The sequence below is a fragment of the Penicillium odoratum genome, assembly GCF_028828045.1.
Source record: "Penicillium odoratum strain IBT 22623 chromosome Unknown utg000004l_segment0_segment0, whole genome shotgun sequence".
NCBI classification, from domain to species: domain Eukaryota; kingdom Fungi; phylum Ascomycota; class Eurotiomycetes; order Eurotiales; family Aspergillaceae; genus Penicillium; species Penicillium odoratum.
The window spans coordinates 539,356-561,555 of NW_026643146.1; the positions used below are offsets into that span (position 1 = coordinate 539,356).

The 22,200-nt window shown below is 48.3% G+C and overlaps 7 protein-coding genes across 7 annotated transcripts; 3 read left to right on the forward strand and 4 right to left on the reverse strand.

The window, feature by feature from the left end:
• Positions 1-1,157: 1,157 nt before the first annotated feature.
• N7520_004457 (sugar transporter) lies at positions 1,158-2,822 on the forward strand (the record flags this gene model as incomplete). The annotated part of the gene is made up of 2 exons (XM_057138391.1): positions 1,158-1,812; positions 1,870-2,822. The coding sequence occupies 2 exons, from the start codon at positions 1,158-1,160 to the stop codon at positions 2,820-2,822; spliced, it is 1,608 nt and encodes a 535-aa protein (XP_056996598.1).
• A 975-nt stretch (positions 2,823-3,797) lies between these two features.
• Positions 3,798-5,405, reverse strand: N7520_004458 (uncharacterized protein; the record flags this gene model as incomplete). Its single annotated transcript, XM_057138392.1, has 2 exons — positions 3,798-5,130; positions 5,182-5,405. The coding sequence occupies 2 exons, from the start codon at positions 5,403-5,405 to the stop codon at positions 3,798-3,800; spliced, it is 1,557 nt and encodes a 518-aa protein (XP_056996599.1).
• A 2,587-nt stretch (positions 5,406-7,992) lies between these two features.
• On the forward strand, positions 7,993-9,344 carry N7520_004459 (uncharacterized protein; the record flags this gene model as incomplete). Its single annotated transcript, XM_057138393.1, has 4 exons — positions 7,993-8,084; positions 8,145-8,426; positions 8,495-8,628; positions 8,677-9,344. The coding sequence occupies 4 exons, from the start codon at positions 7,993-7,995 to the stop codon at positions 9,342-9,344; spliced, it is 1,176 nt and encodes a 391-aa protein (XP_056996600.1).
• A 2,569-nt stretch (positions 9,345-11,913) lies between these two features.
• Positions 11,914-13,919, forward strand: N7520_004460 (SDR family oxidoreductase/polysaccharide deacetylase family protein; the record flags this gene model as incomplete). Its single annotated transcript, XM_057138394.1, has 4 exons — positions 11,914-12,007; positions 12,227-12,973; positions 13,025-13,402; positions 13,456-13,919. 4 exons carry the CDS (start codon positions 11,914-11,916, stop codon positions 13,917-13,919), a joined length of 1,683 nt encoding a protein of 560 aa, XP_056996601.1.
• A 1,447-nt stretch (positions 13,920-15,366) lies between these two features.
• Positions 15,367-15,967, reverse strand: N7520_004461 (uncharacterized protein; the record flags this gene model as incomplete). The annotated part of the gene is made up of 3 exons (XM_057138395.1): positions 15,367-15,491; positions 15,605-15,886; positions 15,940-15,967. 3 exons carry the CDS (start codon positions 15,965-15,967, stop codon positions 15,367-15,369), a joined length of 435 nt encoding a protein of 144 aa, XP_056996602.1.
• A 911-nt stretch (positions 15,968-16,878) lies between these two features.
• On the reverse strand, positions 16,879-18,231 carry N7520_004462 (uncharacterized protein; the record flags this gene model as incomplete). Its single annotated transcript, XM_057138396.1, has 1 exon — positions 16,879-18,231. The coding sequence occupies one exon, from the start codon at positions 18,229-18,231 to the stop codon at positions 16,879-16,881; it is 1,353 nt and encodes a 450-aa protein (XP_056996603.1).
• A 1,430-nt stretch (positions 18,232-19,661) lies between these two features.
• N7520_004463 (transcription factor domain-containing protein) lies at positions 19,662-22,062 on the reverse strand (the record flags this gene model as incomplete). Its single annotated transcript, XM_057138397.1, has 2 exons — positions 19,662-20,715; positions 20,771-22,062. 2 exons carry the CDS (start codon positions 22,060-22,062, stop codon positions 19,662-19,664), a joined length of 2,346 nt encoding a protein of 781 aa, XP_056996604.1.
• Positions 22,063-22,200: the final 138 nt, after the last annotated feature.

The following is a 22,200-nucleotide window of genomic DNA, read 5'->3' on the forward strand; positions in this document are numbered from 1 at the left end:
CCTCCTTACAGATAATTCTCTGCTCAGAGGCGAGTGGCTGACCAATGTTGATATATCTCCCATTTGACAATACTCACAATGTTTAAGACATTATTCACCTCATCAGAACAACGATGTTTACTTCCTCACTACCTGATATCTGATCTTTGATTTTTTGAGTTTTGATTTTCATGTCTCCACTTAACCCGTCAATCCCGATGTTTTGATTGGTTAGACCCCTGGACCCCCTCAGCTTGTTTATAGTGGAATTTTGAGTTGGCGACCAACCTTGGAAGGATAGGAACGTGTTCCTGTACCTTTCATGAACCTGGGACGGGATATGTCGAATAATGAAGGCCATTGTTTGCAGGTACACCGAAGAATACCGCAATACCTTCTCCATTTATCGCAGCCGAGGCTGTTTCATGACGTCAATCCTGCACGACCCATTTTTGTGGAGTCTTTAAGTGGAACCGATAGACACCCTTTGTGGATTCAACCGGGCGAACATTCGCTGAGATTTTCAGCGTGTGACGTATGTCGCTGAAACCGAGGACAACGTTCTCTGCCGGTACTCGGTACATCCGCGACCGTGTTGCGCAGTGGCAGCAGTTTGAATGCCGACTAGGCGTCCATGCTCGATGTTGGGATCTCCGCATCCCCATTATGCATTGAGAGATCCGAACCCCTACTTGACAAACGTCTGTTCCGTGCTCGTCGATTGGGCATTCTCTAAACTTCTGGGTGGAGCACGGCCATTATCGCGTTATCAAATCCCACTTGGCATACATTTTTCACCATTTTGATGTTTCAATCCCTTGCTTGAAACTACTCTGTGATTGGGAAACGCAGCACAACACCGTCATTGCTATGAGACTTGCTACTGAGCCTTTACTGTGTTTCTCCTCACACAAACGGAGTTCTCGATCGGACCCGGAAGTGGCCAGCCCCATATACTACCTTATGCACGAACCCATAGAAGTATGAACGGATGATCCACACCCGTCTCCACTGATCAACTATGGTTTATACAACACAGTAGGTACAAACCGGTTTCAGACCTATGACGATGTGCCCAGAGTCCCTTCTGGTCTGACGCAAATTTTCTACCTGTCAGTTAAATTAACGCGCTTTCCTGGGGTTGTGTACCTTCTCCAGCCGAGTGTTCTTATCTCATCATGTCCGAGCCCAAAGCCCCACTGGACAGCCCCGAGGCGGAGCACTCAGATAGTACTCTAAGTGCCAATGCTCCCTCGGACGATGGCCTGGTGCCCACAACCGAGAAGGCCGAAAATGGAGGCATCGCGCCAGACAGTCCTCGCGAGCTTAAGGAAAACGAGTGCTACGACAAGCTGGCTTACTCTTGGCCTCGGTGGAAAAAATGGACATACTTGATTGCTGTTGCCTTCGTACAGGTGTCTATGAACTTCAATACCTCCGTCTTCCCCAATGCAGTCAAGCCTCTTTCAAAGGCCTTCGACATTAGTCAACAACACGTCCGAACCGGGCAAATGGCCTACCTTGTGACCTACTCCATTGGATGTGAACTCTGGGCGCCGTGGAGTGAGGAATTTGGTCGCTGGCCGATCCTCCAGCTCTCCATGTTTTTGATCAACATCTGGCAGCTCCCCGCCGCATTGGCACCTAACTGGGGCTCCATTGTTGTTGCACGTGCTCTAGGTGGAATTTCCACTGCAGGTGGTAGTGTTACTCTTGGTTTGGTTGCCGACGTCTACGAGCCCGATGAGCAGCAATTCCCGCTGGCATTTATTGTCTTCTCATCTTGCATTGGAACTAGTATCGGTGGTGTCATCGGTGGTCCGATCGAACGCTGTGAGTTTTATCCAATTATGATATAAACATCTTAATACTAATAGAAGCATTTAATAGTCCTTTCTTGGCAGTGGTTCTTCTGGATCCAGTTGATCTTCGGAGCCGTCACTCAAGCGATCATTTTCTTTATGCCCGAGAGTCGGTCGACAATTCTCATCGACAGAGAAGCGAAACGCCGTCGCAAGAGCGGAGAAGACCCGAACGTTTACGGACCCAACGAGCTCAAGAAACCTCGCATCTCCCTCAAAGAGGCAGGAAAGATTTGGGTGCGACCATTCCACATGCTGCTGCGTGAGCCCATTGTGTTCTGCCTGTCTCTTCTCTCTGGATTCTCCGATGCACTCATCTTTACCTTCCTGGAGAGCTTCACTACGGTCTATGAGCAGGGCTGGGGCTTTGGTGTTCTAGCTTGCGCTTGGGCCGTTATCCCAATCAACCTTGCCTACTTAATCGCCTACATCTCCTACTTCCCCTGGTTCTGGAGAGACGAATACAAGCGCAAGAAGCACGGTAACGATGCAATCCCACCCGAGCGCCGTCTCAAGTGGCTTCTCTGGCTGGCACCATTCGAGCCGATTGGACTATTTGGTTTTGCCTGGACATCTTTCGGCAAAGCGCGCGGTATACCATGGATCGCATCGATGATTTTCTCCACGATGGTCGGAATTGCAAATTACGCGATTTATCTATCGTCTGTTGACTACATGATCGCAGCTTACGGTGTCTATTCCGCGTCCGCTTGTGGTGGCAATGCCTTCGCTCGTGATCTGCTGGCCGGTATCTCGGCGATGTACGCCACGCCGATGTACACCAACATTGGTGACAAATGGCATGTCGAATACGCCAGCACCATTTTGGGTTGTCTTTCTTGTCTGGTTGTCGCTCCTATCTATGTGTTCTACTGGTATGGACCGCAGATTCGCGACAGGAGTAAGTTCGCCAAGTCTCTCGCTGCTGATCGCAAGGAGAACGGTGGCCGACGAGTTAGCCAGCCTTCGATTGAGCCATGATTGAGAATCTCTTGGTGTAGGAGAGAGCTTATACCCCATCAATTTTGCATTAACGATTTTGTATTTAAATAGTTCCGCCATGATTTACGACAATGGTGATGTATATACTGATTTATCGGAGCGACGGATTTACCATACCCATCTGGGCATTGCCATGTCATAGCCCAAAATCTTGCCATTTGAGAATTTACGATTTAAAAAGTTTTCACTTTCATGATATCCTTTGGTTCATTTATACGTACTTGTATTCATGTATCATAATTGCACCAAGGAGAGAAATTTCCTCCACCGTGGCATTTTGTCATATGAAGTTCTCGAAGGTTAGTCCTGAATATGAGTTTTTAGGCGAGCCTTTTAGAACAATAACAACTAAGCTAAGCATATACTGAAAACAGTAATATGCAGTCGCCGTCTCCGATCCGTAAAAAGAAGTATAATTTCTCGCTCGCCTTATCAACCAGCGACCGCGGATTAGCTCGAGTTTCCCCTTTGTTCTCCGTTCACTCAAGTGCATGTGCTGACATATTTAGATTCCAAATCGCAGCAAGGGCGAGGTGGTGCGTGCATATTTATATATCAGTCAAACATCAGATTGATACCCGGTGCCGCCGGATGACAAGAGATAGTACTTGTTACAGCTTTAGGATAAATATTTACTCCGCACGCCTGTGCCATCTTCACTTATCGGTCGGTGGAAGTGCAAATTATCAACAATATTCATCTAATTTGTTTCAGTAAACAGCACTTTATTGATCGTTTCCAAAGCTAATTATAAGTGCATGCATGATATATGTACCAATATCCCAGCACATTTAAGATGATACAAAGGGGAATATCACATCGTCACATCAAGAAAAAAAGTAGAAAAATGCATCTGACGGTCATCCAAGATCATCAGCAAGAAAAGGAGTATATAGCGAAAGAGCACGAAGTGGTATATGAAAACAAAATGCCTCTATCAATTCTTCAAACACTTTACCGAGCATCCTCCATAACAGCCTTGTCGGTCAAGGGGATGTTCTTGGGTCCCTCGTAAGAACCCTGGCGAACGAACCACCAGATAGCGACGAAGATGGATAGACCTCCTGTCATCAGACTGGCGTAGTTCATGGAAGCAGCGTCCACGGGGAGGGCGTAAGGGAAGCAGAAGATAACGACGAAAGCGAGGATGTAGATACATGAGAGGACATTGACAATAAAGCCGATGGTGTGGTTCATGAAGAAGAAGCCCGGCACGAACGAGTTGCGACGGGTAAGGATGTGAGGGAAGATAGCCATGAAATAGGAAAGACTGGACAGCTGAACGAAACAGCCAACGAAAGCGCTAAAAGCGGTTGTCGAGCCGAGATAGATACAGGCGAGGATGGTGACGACACCGCCGCAGACCAGGGTAGCGTTGAAGGGGTTTTGGAACTTGGTGTTGATGTGGCCGAGCCAGTTAGGGAAAGGCGTGGCGCGGTCGCGGGAGATGGTCCACAATGTGCGACCGGCGGTAATGTAGCAGCCGGTGGCGGTGATGAGGGTCGGAATAAAGGCGACGATCAAGAGACCGAGACCACCGCCTCGGGATCCAGTAGCCTGGCGGTAGATCTCGGCGAGGGGGAAGTTGTACGGGTTTGCGCCGACATCGTCGATACTCTGGATTGAGTAGAAAATGGCGATCTGGTAGAGGAGACCGGTGATGAATCCAACACCCATCTGAGCAAGGATAGCCTTGGGGATGTTGCGGCTTGGACTGGGGATCTCCTCGGCCAGGTGGGAAGAGCAGTCGGGGGTACCAACACTGTACGCGCCGTTCAGCATGCCCATGACGAAGACAAAGCCTTGTTGCGAGTAGTTGGTATTGTTAGTCCAATCCTCCCAGACGGCTTGATTGGATTCGTATCCGACATTGTTGACGGAAGGCATGACGGCACACACAATAATAGTGACGAAGACACCAGCAAGGATGAAGAACATGCCGAGATTGCCGATGTAAGGCAACCAACGGTTCATGAATAGAACAATACAACAGCACACCCAGGTACAGAGAAGGAAGGTCACGAAGGTGATCCAGGTGTGGAGGACGAAGCCGGGGTTCATCAAAGCATACATGGAAACAAGCTGCTGAGCCATGATCAAAGACATGGAGGCGGCACCCAATATCCAAGCCAAGCAGTTCCACCAACCGGCAAAGAAACCACAAACCCGACCATGCTTTCCGGCAGTGATAGAAGCCCAGTGGTACACGCCACTAGATGAGGGCATGCCTGATGCCAGCTCAGCCAGAGAGGCCGCGACCATCCAGTAGCAAATGGAGACGGCGATGCTAAAAAAAAAAGTCAGTAAGTATATCAAGTATACGGGGAAAGTGGCGTACAATTCATAAAGACATCCGGCCAATCCACCATTACTCAAAGCCGTCACCACACTACCACCCTGGGCGATCCAAGTGTTACCAGTCGTGACCGCGATGGCGCAAAGACTGATCAAACTGAAATTCCGATCGACCTCCTGACGATGACCGGACACATTAATCTGTTCCCCCTGCTGTTCCTCCTCGTAAGGTTCGGTAACCTGCGTCTTTTCGGAATATTCGGCCATGGCGATGGATGATTAACTTTCCCACGAAAGTCTGTATTGTGTATTGGCGTCGCCGATGGGAAATTCCGACCCAAAGGGATGAACTGGTCGGAAGGAATCACAGGGCTCCAGGGGAGGGGAAGCCTTAGGTTATATACAAAGGAAATGTAGAGAAGCTAGAGAGAGAGAAAGGAGCAAGTCGAGCCTACTCGGAGCGGAGAAGGTGTGAACCACACAAGAACATCTTTCAACCGTAAATTCACTCTTTTTTACTCCACATCTCTAGCCACTCTAAATCCCCCTAACCCAATCTCCAACCAATCATTTAACTGGAATGACATTCCAAGTGGCTACTTATTGAACAAGTGGGGCCACATCAACCTGTTATTGGACACAACTTGGGGCGACTCAGCCAACCTCCAACCAAATGCAAGCCTGGACACGGAGAGTCGTGCAGCACGCTTTACCCAGAAGGGGAGCTTCAACAGAAATGCTTTTTGTGTCTTTAGGAGAATCATTTCGGAACGTCTCACATTGACTCCCTGGTCCTGGATCTATCCGTTACATGATTGACCGGGTAGTGGAGAATGGGGCCGTTGGCTTTGTTATTTGTATGGGGAATTGTTTCTTCTTTGTTTATTGTCGTGGGGGAATAGTTAAAGTGGTATTCTGTGAGACTACTTAGCCTGCCGGTTGACCTTTGTTACAGGAGTTCATGACGTATTTTACTCATACATGTATTGTACCAAATTCACCTTCTAATCTTCTAGAAATTCTTTCCACATGGTAATTTCATTGTTACCCGAGGTTTTTTCCATCGCAAAATCGAGAACATTGGAAAATATCAAGCCGAGTGAGACAAAGTGGCATGACTAGTTAGATCTGGGCGACTACGCCGCTCCATCTCATATTAATTAAGATCCACTCGATCTAGCTAGGAAAATTTCTGCTTCCCTGCAGTCTAGCGTGAGCCTCGTTTTTTAGCTTGGTTACTAGGGGGCACTGGAAATTACTATGAACACGGAGATAGACATAAGATGTCCATATCCATTTTGAACAGTGAAAACCAGTTTATTATCCGTATTCCCTCGGATACAATCGGCCGTATAGGTGGATCGTATGGTCCACTGGATCGACGCCCCAGGACGAATCTTCCCCAACCTTGCGTAAAGGTGTGGATGCTAACACAAAGGCTGGAACATTTGAGCCTGGATTTCAAACATTCTTTTTAACAAACGAACGCAAATTTAGACTCAGATCGGGGGGGCTAGATGGCGTGTGCACTCCCGGATCTAGGTAGGTCCCCGAGCGCGCTTCTACATTTTCTTTGGTTCAGGTACTTTGTATGAGACTAAGAAAGTATCAATGGATGGTCGGCCATGATTCGCTTATCTTAATAGCGTCGACCATGGGTGATTCGATGCAGCATCTAAACCTTAAATGTACTGTAAAACCAGTTCGTTCCAGTAGATCGGCGTATGCTAAAGATTGTCTACAATTTCGGTTACCCAGGACAAGATTATTTTGATTTGCATAGGTTTGCCACGCTGAACCTACATGTGCTATTTGCTCCATAAAAAAGTCCCACGGAAATCCCCGTATGGAGTAGTGATCCTCCCCCCGTCTCCACCATCAAAATCCCTCAATTAAGGGGACCCACTTACTCCATTCTGCATATGGTTTAGTATGAAAGTCTATATTGCTCTGCTTCGTCATTCAGGGATGGGCACGCATCGAAGTAAGTAAAGTCCACGGATGTTGACCGTAAACTTTACTGTTGTCCGATTCATACATTGGCCGATTAACAGTGGAGTCTTGCCTCCACATAATTAATTACTTTGTACTTACGGATCAGTTTACAATTAGAAACATCCCCGTTACCTAACTCCTTTAGGAAGGCTCAAAAAGCTCGCGTGCTTTAACATTCGAAAGGTCGGCTATAGTATCGTATTTTCTATAAGAATGTAGTTGGCTGAGACAAGCACTCCTTTGACCCGCCTTGCCAAGTTAACCGTCAAACTCTTTCAGATGAGATTTTAAAAGTATATTCAACCTAGCTACTCCAAATTGGAAATTCCATACACATTTTCCCGAAAATGGCAGGTCCATAGAACCTGAATCCCCGAGAGCTGAGAGCTGAGAGGGCGCATCAATGTGGGGATATCGGCAAAACATACGCAGTAGTCAGGCACCAAGTATTTGATTTTCCTTCCAATGTTCAAATGTTCAGTGTTACATTTTAAACAATTCAGATTAATTTCCCAGTAATTGAATTTCCAAGGTTCTCATCCCAAATCCATGGATCCTGTCCACCCTCGAATCTCCACTTCGTTCTATGGTTCGCCTTGTGCTGTCACTGGAAGATCATTCTTTCGCTGAGCTTACTGAGTACACGCATCCTGGCCATGCACCCCTCCCAATAGTATCTATCACACGAATCGGCGAACGCTCCGATTATCCCCTGGAAGATCGTTCCGGTAGATGCATGCGCTATCGGAAAGTCTATACAGTGTATCGAAATCCCGGTATCTTTTATAAGGATGTGGGTTGCACCCTTTAACTCTTTTCCCCTCTTGATCGCCCATTGACCATTATCTACAGGCCATCAATGTCGGGTCTCGGTGGTGATTTCGCCGTGGAATTTGCGAGAGAGACATGGGCTCTCTACGCTGTTGGCGTGTTAGGCGCTGTTCTTCGATAGTGAGTACAACGCCAGTCTCAGCGTGGTGGTATACCTTGCTAACAGTATATCCTTTATAGCATGGCCCGTGTTAGGCGATTGGGTGTTCGCAACCTCCAAGCCGACGACTATCTCATGTTGAATGCTGTGCTTTGGTATACTATTCTTTGTGTCGCTTTAAACCAAGTAGCGTCAGGTGGAGGTTCGAACTTGATGACCCAGGAGCAAATTGATAATTTGACGCCTACAATCCATGCCGACCGGGTTAAGGGCAGCAAATGGGTGTTTGTGTCTGAACATGCTTTCATTCTCTGCGTCTGGAGTCTGAAGGCGTGTATGTTGGTGATTTATGCCCGTATCACGTATGTGGATCCCTTGGGGACCGTGGACTGAGGACTGTGAACTGAGAACTTCGCTGACATCTTCAAAGGGAAGGATTGAAGCAGCGAAAATGGATCAACTACATCGCCATCTACGTGGTCATTGGATTTATCGGTACTGAACTTTCTCTATTCTTGATCTGTCGCCCATTATCAAGCTATTGGGCGGTTCCCACCACAAATTGTACGAGGCATATCTTCCATATGGTTTGCTCATCGCTAATTTACACAGACCAATGTTCCTCATATCAATATTATGAAATTGTTCAAGGATGTCTGTCCATCTCAGCCGACATCTTCATGTTGCTCGTCGCCATCCCAATGATGGTTCAGGTCCGCGTCCCACTGAAGCAGAAATTGATCCTCATCATACTCTTCGGCATGGGTGTTTTCGTCATCGTCGCCGCCATCCTGAACAAGATCTACTGCTTGGTCCCCTCACTCATCTCCTATGTCTACATGAACTGGTACTTCCGCGAAGCCACAGTGGCGATCTTAGTGACAAACTTGCCACTCGTCTGGTCCCTCCTCCGAGACGTCTTCCCCGCCCTGAAGAGCTGGACCGGAGGATCGAAGAGAGGAACCGATCGGTACAAGTCGCAGCCGTGGACCAACAGCAAGAATTCTCGACCCTATGGACCCTCCAGCCAGCTCCGCTCTGGAGACGACTTTAATATGATTGAATTCCACACCGCATCAGTCACCCCGACCAAGGGTGGTCCCGAAGTCTCTGATCTCAGCTTGCAGGCCAGTGAGGGGGGCGATGTGAGCAGCGACGACGGATCAGCGCGCGCGCTACGGATCCGTCAGGATATTACCGTCACTGTGCAACATGATTCGAGACCACCAGACTACGAATCCAGCGGTTCCCACATTGTCCATGGACGTGAGAGTGTTTAATCGCCCCTCTGTCGATCGGAAAACCCCCAAAAAATCGAAAACATTCCTTTGTTACGAATATACGGAGCCCGTGTGGACCTGATACCCGACTAATTAGATCACCATTTTCTTTTTTTCACTGCATATACTGTATTCGTTAGAATTTTTCTTTTGTGGGAATGTTTCACCACCGTCTCAACGACCAATGCTTATTTTTCTCGGAATGTCCGATGATTTGTGCGGAGTACACTTGCATCTGTATAGTCAAACAAATTACATAATCCGATTATCCTCGGACTTTGATTTCTTTCCCAGTGCCACGGAATCAAAACCTGTCCGACGAAGTCAATCCATTCCAAAGCTGGAAAAGAATTAATCCACTCGAGCCGCCGATCTCCCGCCTCCTTGCGTCAACGCAGCTGATCTTATGCTTATCGGGCGAAATCAAGCCGCTCACGAGAACCGAGATGGAAAGACAGGCTCTCATCCCTGCATCCCAGCCTTGGCCAATTTACGTCCACAGCCAATCGCAATGGAAAAAGCAGCATGCCCAGAGATTTGTGGGTGGAAGCGAGCACCGCACCTGGGCTAGGGTTGACCGAATGCCGTGCGCTAAGAATCTCGTTAGAATGTTCCACCTAAACGAGATCTTTCCAATCCCACACGAACGAACCTCAAAAATAAGACCATTTGTGCTCCGTACTGTAACCTTGTCATTAAGTGCTGTTGCTTCACCGTTCAACCCATTACAGTGCAGTTTGAGGATCCACTTAGATTCCATTTCCGGCGACAACCCAACGTAACTGGTTTCCCAGCCCCTTTCACAGTGTTCTACAGATCCACGGTTTACCCCAATCTGTCTTCCATGGTACACAGGTGTGGATAGATTTTCCGGTTCACCCCCATTTACCAAGTATTGTAAATTTGCAAAGATCGACTGAGTACGGAGTACTCCGTACTGATGCGGAGAGCGATAAGCGTTCTGGAGCAATTATCAATATCCACTACTAAATCACAGCACCGGCCGAAGCTCGGCCGTCAATTGATTAATGTATAGGATCACTTACATGGTAACGGATATCAACCGAAAGAGAAAAATAGAAAGAAATGAAAAAGTAAAGGTTTCACTTTTCAGAAAATATGAATTGACTTTAAGCCATCAGCCACTTAGATATGTTTGCGAAACTGACTTCAAGTGAGTTCCGGTGACCCACGGCTACTCCAGCGCGGTCCGCCGGGCCAGTAAGCCCCCAACCCTCCGATTCGAGCCAGGACCATGTTTCCTCAACGGAAAGGGCCTTGCTGTAAACGCCAATCTCGGCAAGATGCTCTGCCGATGTCGCTTGTTTATGAGACTCCAGAATCCATACTGCGCCTAGTGGAGTACAAGCAAAGGAAACGAAATAAAATGAATTCTGGATCTCTTAATGAACAGAAATTAATTCGCGTTTCACCGATCGATCTGGCTAGATTTAGATTTATATTAATGAGTACCCGCTAACTACCGTAACCAGTAGTAAGTAGTACGTACGTATGGAGTCGAGACCTCGCAAAATAGAACCATATATAAGTGGAAAGTTCACTCCATTCCTGATTCGGGATGTGGACATGTTGTGGGCCATGAGTACTGAAAACGCCTCAGCTTCGATCTTACGGCGGATTGTGCGTTTTCGTGCGTTGTGCCTGCTTCTGATCCACTTAGGCCCGTGCTGTGGCTACGGGAAGTACTCCCGAATACGATCTTTGCTCCTAGATTTGCTCCAGTTCTCGGGGCCTGAGAGTAGGCATAGGTCTGAGCGCAGGACGGAGTCAATATCCATTTATGTTCCGGGTATGCCGGAGTAGGTGCTTGGCTTGGATATCAGATGGCTGCATGGCATGATTGAAGGGGTTCTAGTGCTTACTTTGGAACAATCTAAAAACATTGAAAGAATCTGACAAGAACTTTAGAATTCTCTAATAAATGTGATCAGTTCATATGACAAAACAAAAGTGGTAAAAGAATTTAGTTGATGAAACAGCGTTACTTGTTAGTCAGAGCCTCACGTGATGAACTTTGCAACTTGCGCAACTTGCGCAACTTGGCAATGCTTCGACTATTGAATCTTCTCGCTAAATCCAACTCAAATCGTTGGATCGACTTGCATAAAACAAGGATTCAGAATCTGCAAAGCTTGTCCTGCCCCATTTAAATCCAAGGTCTGGCCAGCTTGTGGCGCACAGACGCAGGAACAGACGTCTCGCATCCACTGCAAAGTTAATCGGATTCACTGTCAGTTCTTGGTCAGGTATGTATACATCCCGATCGGGATTCTCTTGCCAGTACATTGAGTAGACGGTGATGTCCGAGAGGAAGAATATCTGGTTGGGAGTGAGATTCGGACTGACCGTGGTGGTCCACTAGGCGCACTGCATACTGACACATCGTTAGATACTGGATATTGGGGAAGACCTGCACGTTGGAGAGAGCTTATTTTGCGCGGGAAACTATCGAATCTAAGTTCCACTTTCGCCAGGACCACAACAGCGCCCTTGTAGAATCCAGACAGCAATACTCCGTAAAGGGGAATTGGAAATTTGTCATCAGACAATGTCTAAACACTCCCTGGGCTTGGAAGGCCAGCATGTCTTCGTTACCGGGGCATCCGGCTCCATCGGGGGCGAGGCTGTCCGGGAATTCCTAGGTAGGTTGTAGTCCATTCCTCATTCCTGATGTCGGGGAGAGACGGAGCAAACTCTGGCAATGGCGGAAGACACTGGACTTCCTGTCATCTGCATCTGTGACATCGCCTGTCAGAGAGCGCTGTCAACCCCCTGCATATGTACACCATACTTGTTTACTTTAGCCCTGCGATATCTAATACATTTTCTTTTTCCTTCTCAATTACCTGACTATCATCTAGATTGCGGTTGCCGTGTCACAGCCTTCGATGACAGCCCACTGCAACTCTCCGGGATTGACGCTGATCGATTCTCTCGATTGCATATACTAAATGGCGATGTCACAGACGAAGAATCTATCCAGTCTGGCTTCACCAAAGCAGAGAGCAGATTTGGAACTGCCACCATTCTGATTGTCAACTCTGCACATGAAGAGACAAGTCAGCAGCCCATTTGGAATCTTCCACTGGGGGATTGGGAAAAGAGTTATAGATCGAATGTTCGCGGCTCTTTTCTTGCAATCAAACATTTCTTGCAAGGCGTACAGAAGTACCAGCGGTCAACAGGGCGCACGATAGTGAACCCGTCTATTGTTGTGACAGAGACTGGGACAGCCTCAGGGCTGGCTGATGGAAAGGGATCTCTTCACTACGGTCTCCTTCAAACTGTACGTAAGGATATTTTGCAGCTCAACCCTGATGGCCGTATCAATGCTGTGGCGACTGGTTCCACCGATGCGGGCAACAAGGCTGCCCCTGCTGATGTAGCTCGAACCATGGCCTTTTTGGCCTCCAAGCAGAGTGCTGTCTCCGGACAATGCATTGTGGTCAGCGGGAAGGAAATTGCACGCAATACGCAAGTCTCCAAGCTGGAAGCCAACCGAGCACCTACACAGTCTATTCCTCGGGACCTTGGAAAGCCAAAGAGTAACAAGATCCGCGTCGCCGTCTCGATTGATCTTGACGCTGTCTCAGGATGGCTCGGAACAAGTCAGTATACCCCAATACAATCATCATCCCCAAGCTAATCAACCTGGATAGACGGACACCCCGACAACGTTCTCGCAGATTACTCGGCCGGGTTCTTCGCAGCCCGCGTCGGAGTCCCTCGCCTATTGCGCATGTTAAAAAAGCTCAACATAGCCGACCGCTGCACCTGGTTCATCCCAGGCCACTCGGCTGAAAGCTTCCCCGAAGAAGTCAAGCAAGTCGTCGACTCAGGCTGCGAAATCGGCCTACATGGCTACGCACACGAGGGCGCGTACCAACTCACTCCCGAACAAGAACGTGACGTCCTCGTCCGATGCATGGACATCGCACACACCCTAACAGGCAAGAAGCCCGTAGGCTATCGAGCGCCACTATACCAGCTTCGCGAATCGACCCTCGATCTTCTCGAGGAGTACGGATTCGAATACGGTATGCAGTGCAGTATTCCCAATCCTTCGTGCCTCACTAATCATCCTCTCTAGACGCTTCCCTAACCGACAACGACTGCCACCCCTTCTTCGCTCCCAAGCGCCCTCCTATCAAACAAATCGATTTCTCCAAACCAGCCTCCACATGGATGCATCCCGTCCAGGAATCTGCATCTCCACCTGATAGACGTCCCCTCGTCTGCGTGCCATGTAACTACTACATGGAGGACATGACTCCGATGCAGTTCCTGCCGCATACCGAGAACTCACAGGGATATGTGGATGTGCGAGTAATTGAGAATTTATGGCGCGATCGGTTCTTATGGATTCGAGATAACGAGGAGGAGCCGATATTTCCTGTTTTGATGCATCCGGATACGAGTGGTATGGCTCATGTTATTGGGATGTTGGAGCGGATGCTGGGGTGGTTGAAGGAGTGGGAGCGTGAGGGAGAGGTGGAGTTTTTGCAGACTGGGGAGATTGCGAGGTGGTGGAAGGAGAAGCAGTTGGGGAAGTGAGAATTTGAGTGAAATAGGGGCTATCGAAGTGGACTGGGCTTCAATAATTCAATTCCGAGATTGTATCGAAGAATTCCAGGCTTCTGTAAGCATTGGACACCCATGGACCCACGATGAGTTGGGGATCAAGAGAGAGACTTCTGGGCGGTACCTGGATTTGCAATGATGACGAAATCTACAAATAGCCCAAGGATTTCGTATTGATGTTCATACTTTTTCCTTGATTCTATGGTGCACTCATGACTTCATAAATGTCACTTTAGATAAATATCGAGCGATATGGGAGGACATATGACTGGCCACCGGGCTATAGGGTCCGGGCTATAGGGTCAGGGATAGGGCTATTCTATGTGCTCGCTAGGGTCACACCTGACCCTTATTTTGCTTGTTGACCTCGTTGTTCAACATGTTCTTTCTTTAGTATACATCTTAGTAGGCCTACTACGATGAGGTTCACAAAATTCAAACGTGTTATTGCAACATAAATCACTGCTAATGATATTCGACAACTGAGACTCGAGTATATCTTCCTCTCTTTTACACGGGATGGATGGGCTACTTAGGCACCGCAGAAAAAGGTGTGTATCGGATTGATTGGTAGATATTCCAGGCGGGCATCCGGTTAGCCATTGGTCCATTACTTGTCCTCTGCTGCTAGATGTATCCTTGCAAGCAGATTCAATTTTATTTGCTTATTTGTGATACTGATCACTGTAACTGGTCGGATAACACGAGTCGCCTGATGTGATCACTTGTAGACTTCGGATTTAAATCCAAGTACTAATAAGGGGCTTCAGTCCATCATCGAGTCAGCATATCTGACCCGGTGCATTGTTAGAGAATGGTTCTTACAGATGTTCAGGCGGTGTGTGAATCCAGACGTGTTTGGTCAAGCAAACATGCAGTTGGGATTGGACTATGAATTCAGCCAGTGCCAGGCTGACGCTGCGCATGTGATATCGATACTTTAACGCTCGGACCGAGTTCTAGTTCCGATCTGTCAGGAATCTGCATCGAATCTGCATCGCCTTCAAGGCCCAAGGTAGATCGTGCCAATCAAAGCGATCTTGGGATATGTCATTATCCGGACAATCAAAACTGTTCTTGTGTCTTTCAAATGGCGAGAAAATGAATATAGCATGCACAATACAGAAGATTCATTGCAAAGAACCAGCTATAACAGCACGAACAATGGACGCTGATGTTGCATAAAGATTAGGAAATTTGGAATATTTTTGGCGAACCCCGGTAGCATGCAGGCATAGCGCAAGGGCTCCTTCCCCTCTTCTCTCTTTACCAGTAAACTTCCACTTCCCCTCTCCCTCTCATCATCCATCCTCTTTTCCATCCATCGATAATGGCTTAAGGCCCAAGAACAGCCATTGAAAAGTGAAAAATTAGGATCTCCGCCGTTTCAACATCCGACAAACAGGTGAGTACTGTGGCTTCAGTTCCCATCCTCAGATATCGCAAGACCCTCAATTATGGCACGATAATAGCCCTGCGCCTCGAAATTTGAAGGTCTGTATCCGGAAATGTCCGGCATCTTGCGATTGGTTCCAGGGTAGGGACCTATAGCCAGTCAGTGCCTTGCGAATACTCATGCATGTTGCTGTTCAAGCTAATAGCTCGACCAATCACTGGCTCAAGCCGCTATCACATTCTGTGTAAAGAAGCAAACTCACGCCAAGCTGTATAAAACGGTGATTTCTCCTTGAACGTCTCCCACTCAAGACGACTTGGTCCACCCGGCGTAATATCCCACCCGCCAGGCCTGGTGCCACAGTCAAGGTAACATTCGAGGACCCGATTTACTATAGACAGCCCCGTCCAGCCGTCCTCATGGGCAAGCTCCGCCATACGCAACCAGATGGCGGCTTCTTGCATCGAAGTCTTATCATTATCGGCCTGGGTGCCTCCATTCACGACTGAGTCTATACGAAACCAAAGGAGAGAGGGGTTGGTGCCTATTCAACAGAATCGTTAGCAGGATTCTATCGCTGACTGCTACGACTCATACCATCAATGACTCGCTTGACGACGGCCATCTTGAACTGTTGTCCTTGTACACAATTCGCTTTGAGCCGGAATTCTAATCGACAGACTGGTAGCAAGGGTGTCTACTAACCGAACAGGTTTGTGGGTTTTGGCAAAACCTGAAGAGACTAATAATATTTAGCGACCGTCTTGGTGGCTGTCACAATACGCAGGTACAGACTTTTGATCGACTGTTTGATACAGCGAGCTACAGTTTCACCCATGGATATACCATCGCGACGTCGTGTTGCGTTTGACTTACCTGAATATATCATCTGGAGACTGCTCCTCACCAGAGCCCAGAGCAAGAACGACATAATCACCAGACCCGAAGCAAATGACTACGAGTTATTCTCATGTACTACGACGACTTCAATCTGGATCTGATGGTATTTTTCAGTCATCACATTTCGTTATCACATTTCCGTATCAAACCGCAGAAAAACTTTACAATACCCCTTTTTCCCAAGGTCAAAACCGCGAAGACCTTTTGGAGCCTGATTGGCTACGGGTGTCAACAAAAATGAGTGTCTTGCTGTATGTGAGCAATCACATTGCTTCGGTAGCAAAGGCCAATCACGTTGAGGAAGATATGAACATCAAAATCTCGACATTTATCTACCAAAAGTACCCCGAGTCTTGGAATCTTGAGTCTTGGAATCTTTGGAAATTCTCGGCGAAACTTGTATTCAGAACTTCAGCAGACAATTTGGGTTGCTCTGGCTTTCACGCACAGAGAGGACGCCAAAGCTGCGGTATCTTGAATCTGGAAGCGAAACAGCTAGGAAAATACCGGCGAAGCAAAAATATTGACCGATTTCTCAGCGATAAACAAATGACAAACTTTTTGGATAAAAAGCATAAATACCAAACGCAAAACACGAAAAGCACCCTATTTTTATTTTCAATTTACCCCGTTTCCCTATAATGCATTGATGAGAACATCAAAGATCTGTGTCCGATCCTTGTCTCTTCGCATACCATGCTTAGCCATGGTAAAGGCTAACCGCATGTGCCGTGCTTCCTGGTCTTCAAACCAGTTCCATAGAAAATCCAGTTTCACGACATCACTCGATAATAGTGGTTGCCCGAAACGATCTTTTTGAGGGCCATCCAGCCATTTGAGACTTTGAAGAAGAGATTCCTGGTTTCCCGAGTCGGCAAAGATCCAAGTCCATGACTCGGAAGGTAAAAAAATCTTATGAAGCCAGATAATCGTGCTCTTCATCGTCAAGATTTTGTATATATGAGAATCGCAATCCTCGGGCATTTTCAGGGGTTGTGCCGGTTCCCCAAAATCCTCCAAGAGTATTCGGTCCATGAGAAATATGTTCAGGGTGGGTTTGGCAAGTGTGTAAACGCGTGAAATCCTCCTGTACACGGATTCAGACTCGGCATCGAGATTGTCGCTCAGCAGCGCTTCCAAAGACAATTGTGTGTTCTTATCAGTGAACGTCGACAAGAAAGCGAACAACGGCGTCCATGAATTACCCTTCCGCTCAGCTCTTACCCATGCCGCAGCCTTATCTTTGATAAATTTATCGAGGAAATTCCCGAGCTGGTCGATACTGGTGAAAGCTCTGTTTTCTTTTCCCTTCGATTTGCTTCTCCTTCCCTTCGCTTGCCCGTCAAGAGCATTGAAAAGCTGGGCTGCTCCACTCAGAGCGTCTAAGATGGGCGCCATCTTTGGGTCCGGCGCGGACTTTGATTTATAGGCCTCGTGCTCCTCCTCTGCATGTACATCATCCACGAAGGTCCTGACCTGAATCTCAATCACACCAGTTCCAGCTTCGCCCAGATCAAGAACATCCAGCAGATCCTCACTCTTAAGACGGACGCGATAGTGGGTAGCAACGTAGGCTGGGAACACCTTTTTATAGCCCTCCCTTTTCCTGGCCTCCTTGCGAGTGACATCGGGATCCGGATGGTTTTTTGTCTTCACCATCTGAAATCTCCGAGAGATAATGTTTTCGACCCTCTCCTTATCCACGGCAGTATCAAGGACAATGCGAACACCGGCAAGGTCCACGATGTCGTCTTGTATATCTTCCTCCGTCTGGTAATGATGACCCTCTTCTGCGCGTTCCAGAAGCTTTTCGCGCAAGCTGTCTGTTTTCTTTGCGCGACTCTTCGGTCTATGTGATATTCCTTCACAGTCGAGGGCATCGTGGCATATTTCCTCCACTTTTTTGGCGGTTCGCTGGTAGAACGGTCTTTTGGCGGGATATTCAGCCACAAAAGCGGAGATCACGGACTCGGGCCGGGCCGCTAGCATTGATGGGTTCATGATAGCCCAGAAAACAAAAGTCGAAGTATCTTTGGATGCTACCAGAGGTTCCACTGGATAAAGTAGAGAGTAGACTTGTTATAATCAGGAAACTTGATAAAGAAAAAAGTCAAATTCTACGGCGTAAAACACACTATTTATCTTCAACTCCCAGCACCATGGTAATCGAAAATTCTGAAGACCACTCGAGCCTCCAATGTTGCTGCCCATTCCAACAAGATGAAAAAGTCGGTAAAGCCAGATGAAAAAATATGTTGCAGGGGCTGTTCATGATGGTGTGAAAGAAAACAAGGTTCCGCAGTTCATCGATAAAGAAGATGTAGGGCCATTCGCTGTCATGATCCTATTCTCACGACCACGCTACCATCTAACTGCAAGCCATGTCATAGCGTTTGGAAGAGTTTGCAGTCTGCAGGAGGCTCGATCTTGATCTAGATTGCCAGCGTGCTCGTCGGCAGGGTGCGGTTCACTCTTGGGTACCCAGCATTGTTTGTCCGGCTTATCACCCTTGTAGGCGCCCAAGAACCGGCCACCATACCCGATAGAGAATATGATTGTCTGTACCCGATCACCCGGGTAAAGTGGAAGATGCGGGTCCTTGCTGGCACTCGCTGCAGTGCTTTATACGGTCAGATAGATGTAGCCCATATGTTGAAAATGTCCGCCCAAGTAGTAGGAGTATAATGTAGCTGAAATTCGGGAAGGACGCCGGGGGTGGAAGAGCACCGTCAGGGTATCTGGAGAAGTGGGGAAAGAGTCAAGAGGCAAAGTGGCATGTGGGCTGGAGACTGCCAATCATCAAATCCGAAGAAGCAATTTCCAGCCAATGAATGGGGCTCATGGGCACAGTAGACGGAAATAAGAGGGGAAGAGAGATAGGCATGTGATTCTTGGAATGAATGGGGGGGTTCCAAACCATGGAAGTGGTATGGGGTTGGAAGAACCCTAGTGAAGAGGACAAGATGCTTATAGATGTCTATACTCAGGGCAAGACAGTCAACTGCAAGTTGCAAAGAGAAAGAATTGATTCACATGTGTAATCGACGCAAGCTCTTGGCCGCTTAGTCTTTTGATGAAACCTAGGATCGTTGTTTCAACTCCTCATGACAAATAAAGGGCTCAAATGCTCCTTATTCAAAGGCAATATCGGATTTGAAACCATATCTGTATCTTGATTAGGTCAACGAAGAAGTCTCAAGTACTCAATTACTTAGTTCATGTATGTATGGTCATATTGACTAAGCAGAGGCTAAAAACAAAATGGGTATTTCCACGAAGTCAAATGATCACCTAAAGAGTGTCTCCGTGGAGGGTAATCGTATATAAATCCACGGGCACAAATGCAGGCAAAAGAATAATGTATAGACGAAATCAAATCCGCCACCTGGGCATAAATCAAGAAACATGCTTGAATCAGATCAGATCAGACTCGCAATATCCATACGCGAATGAGCAGAACTGGACCGGCCATCCGTATCCGAAGCAGCCTCGGGATTAAGCATAGTAACCGATTCCTGCTGTGGAGTCTGGACCTCCCTTGACAAAGCCTGATCTCTTCTCTGCTTCTCCAGGATAAACTCATGGACCGTGCTCTCGATCCACGCCCACGTATTCTCAGGTGTTTCCCACGTTTCTTCTGGGGGTATCGATTTACGCGCAGACGCAGCTTCGAGATGTGAGCCCGTCTCGCTACCCTGCCAGACCCAGCTTCCGTCGGTGGTCCCTTGCATATCACCCGATGCGTAAGCCATCATTTCTTCGTCTTGGTCCAGGGTTCCCATATCTTTTCTAAAGCGGTCGATTAAGACGCGGAGGAAGAATACGAGGTATCGACCGCAGGCGACGTTTGTGGCGCGGCCGTTGCCGATTGCTGCGCTGGCTTGGATGCATATGAGTGCTGCGGCGAATTCTTGACGGAAGAGGAGGAAGAGTGTGCAGCGCCAGATGTGAGTGCAGAGGAGGGTGCCTGCGGATGAAGCGAAGAGGACGCGCCAGTCTGTTGGGGAGTTTGTGCGCATGCAGCGGGAGAGGATGATGACGGTGTCGAGCGCGGTTGTAACGCAGTAGTCCATGGCGGTTGAGCGGTCAAGTTCTTGACAGTAGGGTGTGATGTTGTGCCGGTGGAGAAGGAGGCGGGCGTTCTGGAGATAGATAATTGGAGCTAGGGAGCGGGGATCGAGGTCCATGTCTGTCTTTGGGTGGAGATGTGGCGGGAAGGTTGCGAGACAGGTGTTGAAGTGTCTGTCGAATGTGTCCAGAGTTGCGCGGCTGATACTGGTAGATCTGAGGGTGCGAGTAAGTTGGCCGATTGAGCGGACCACGTGGATTGTTGCTAGCATGGGGGTTGTTTGGGGGCTTTCTGGGTAGTTGCCCCCATCTGTAATATATTGGTCGTCGAACGGGCAAGGGAGGTCAATGTCGCAGTCTTGGTCATTGATTCCCACTGGCTTACCCATCTCAAGAGCAAGTAACCTGTCACGTGTAAGTCCATGTTCTAAATATCAGATCCAGATTCAGTAGCACCCACCGATCCCAAGTGTATAACCCCCACCAAAGGCGCTTGCGCATTTCTCCTTCGAGGGCGGGCCAAGGCCCAGATTCGATGTGCAGGCCAATCTCTTGAGCTACACGTATCGCTGATCCAATCCAAACCCAGCTCGCAGACTTGGAGTTGACCTCGTAGAGAAAGATGCTGCAAAGTAAAGCTGCACGTGCCCGGTCCAGGCTGAAGCTGTCTTCCCATACATCGATAATCCCGCTAGAAATACGAACAAATCCTTTACCCTGCTCTTCACGGTTTGGGTCCACTGTATGAACAGCACCACACGCGAAAACGCCAAATAAGACCGCAGCCCATTCACTCGAGACACCAGCGAGGGAGCCTTTTTGATAGACCTGGTCATACTCGGCGGTGAACGAAGGCCAGTGGAGGACCGGCAGGACCGAGTGGACACAGTTAAAATACTGCGCCATGAGATTATCCGCAACGTCCTTCGGAGGCAGAGCGGGCGCATCACCCGAGACAAGGGATTTGGCGCCTTGTTGCTGGTAAGGTGTCGGGATTTTCAACATCCCCCGACCATGTTGGCGCAAGTTCCTGCGCACGGCCGATAGGTCCTCGTTGATAGAGATCTTCGGTCGTCGCGCGGGCTTGTAATCAATCTCCGGTAACTTGACCGACGGCTGCGCATCATCCACATCCATATGATCAGGACGAAGTCTCGCAGCTCTAGCTTTCATCAACTCATCCTTGAGATAATCAATCTGTTTCTCCATATCCTGTACCTGCTTGATAGAAGACATGCGACGATTGGTTTCCTTGGTGAACTGACAACGAACGCGTCGATTATTGCATTCCGTGCAGCTGCTCGATTCTGACGCATCGCATTTCACCTTCCGCTCCCGACAAGCGTCACAACTTGGATCCTTCCTGCGCTGTCGATACGCGCGCTTCTGCTGTAACTGACTTTGAACGAGAGCATGTCCGATCGGGCTTGTCTGGTACAGTCCCGGGGTCCCCGGAGCCATATGAGCGGTGTCGCGCATGCCGGTGTTTTCAGCAGGCGATCCCGATGCCGAGTCATAATAACGGTCATAGGGTGAAGTCGATGGACCTGCAGGCAGTCCCTGAGGCATTGGTTGTTGACCTGTATGGGACACAGGTTGCAATAAATGTGACATGCGCATCCCGCTGTCGGGTCTACTTGGCGGGGCGGAAAGCATCGCACCGGGAGCCGGGAAAGCGCCCGACGTCACCGACTGCACGGGAGGCAAGTCATAGCTATTTGGAACATTCGATCGAAAGGGAAGAGGGTTCATCTCTGAACTCTGAAGGAAATTAATCCTTGATCCCTTGATGCACCTGGGTTACAAAACCAAATTCAAGATGAAGTTTTTCTTGGACCTTTTTTCCTTCCTCCTAGAGAAAAAGAATATGCAAAGGATCAGAAACGCATT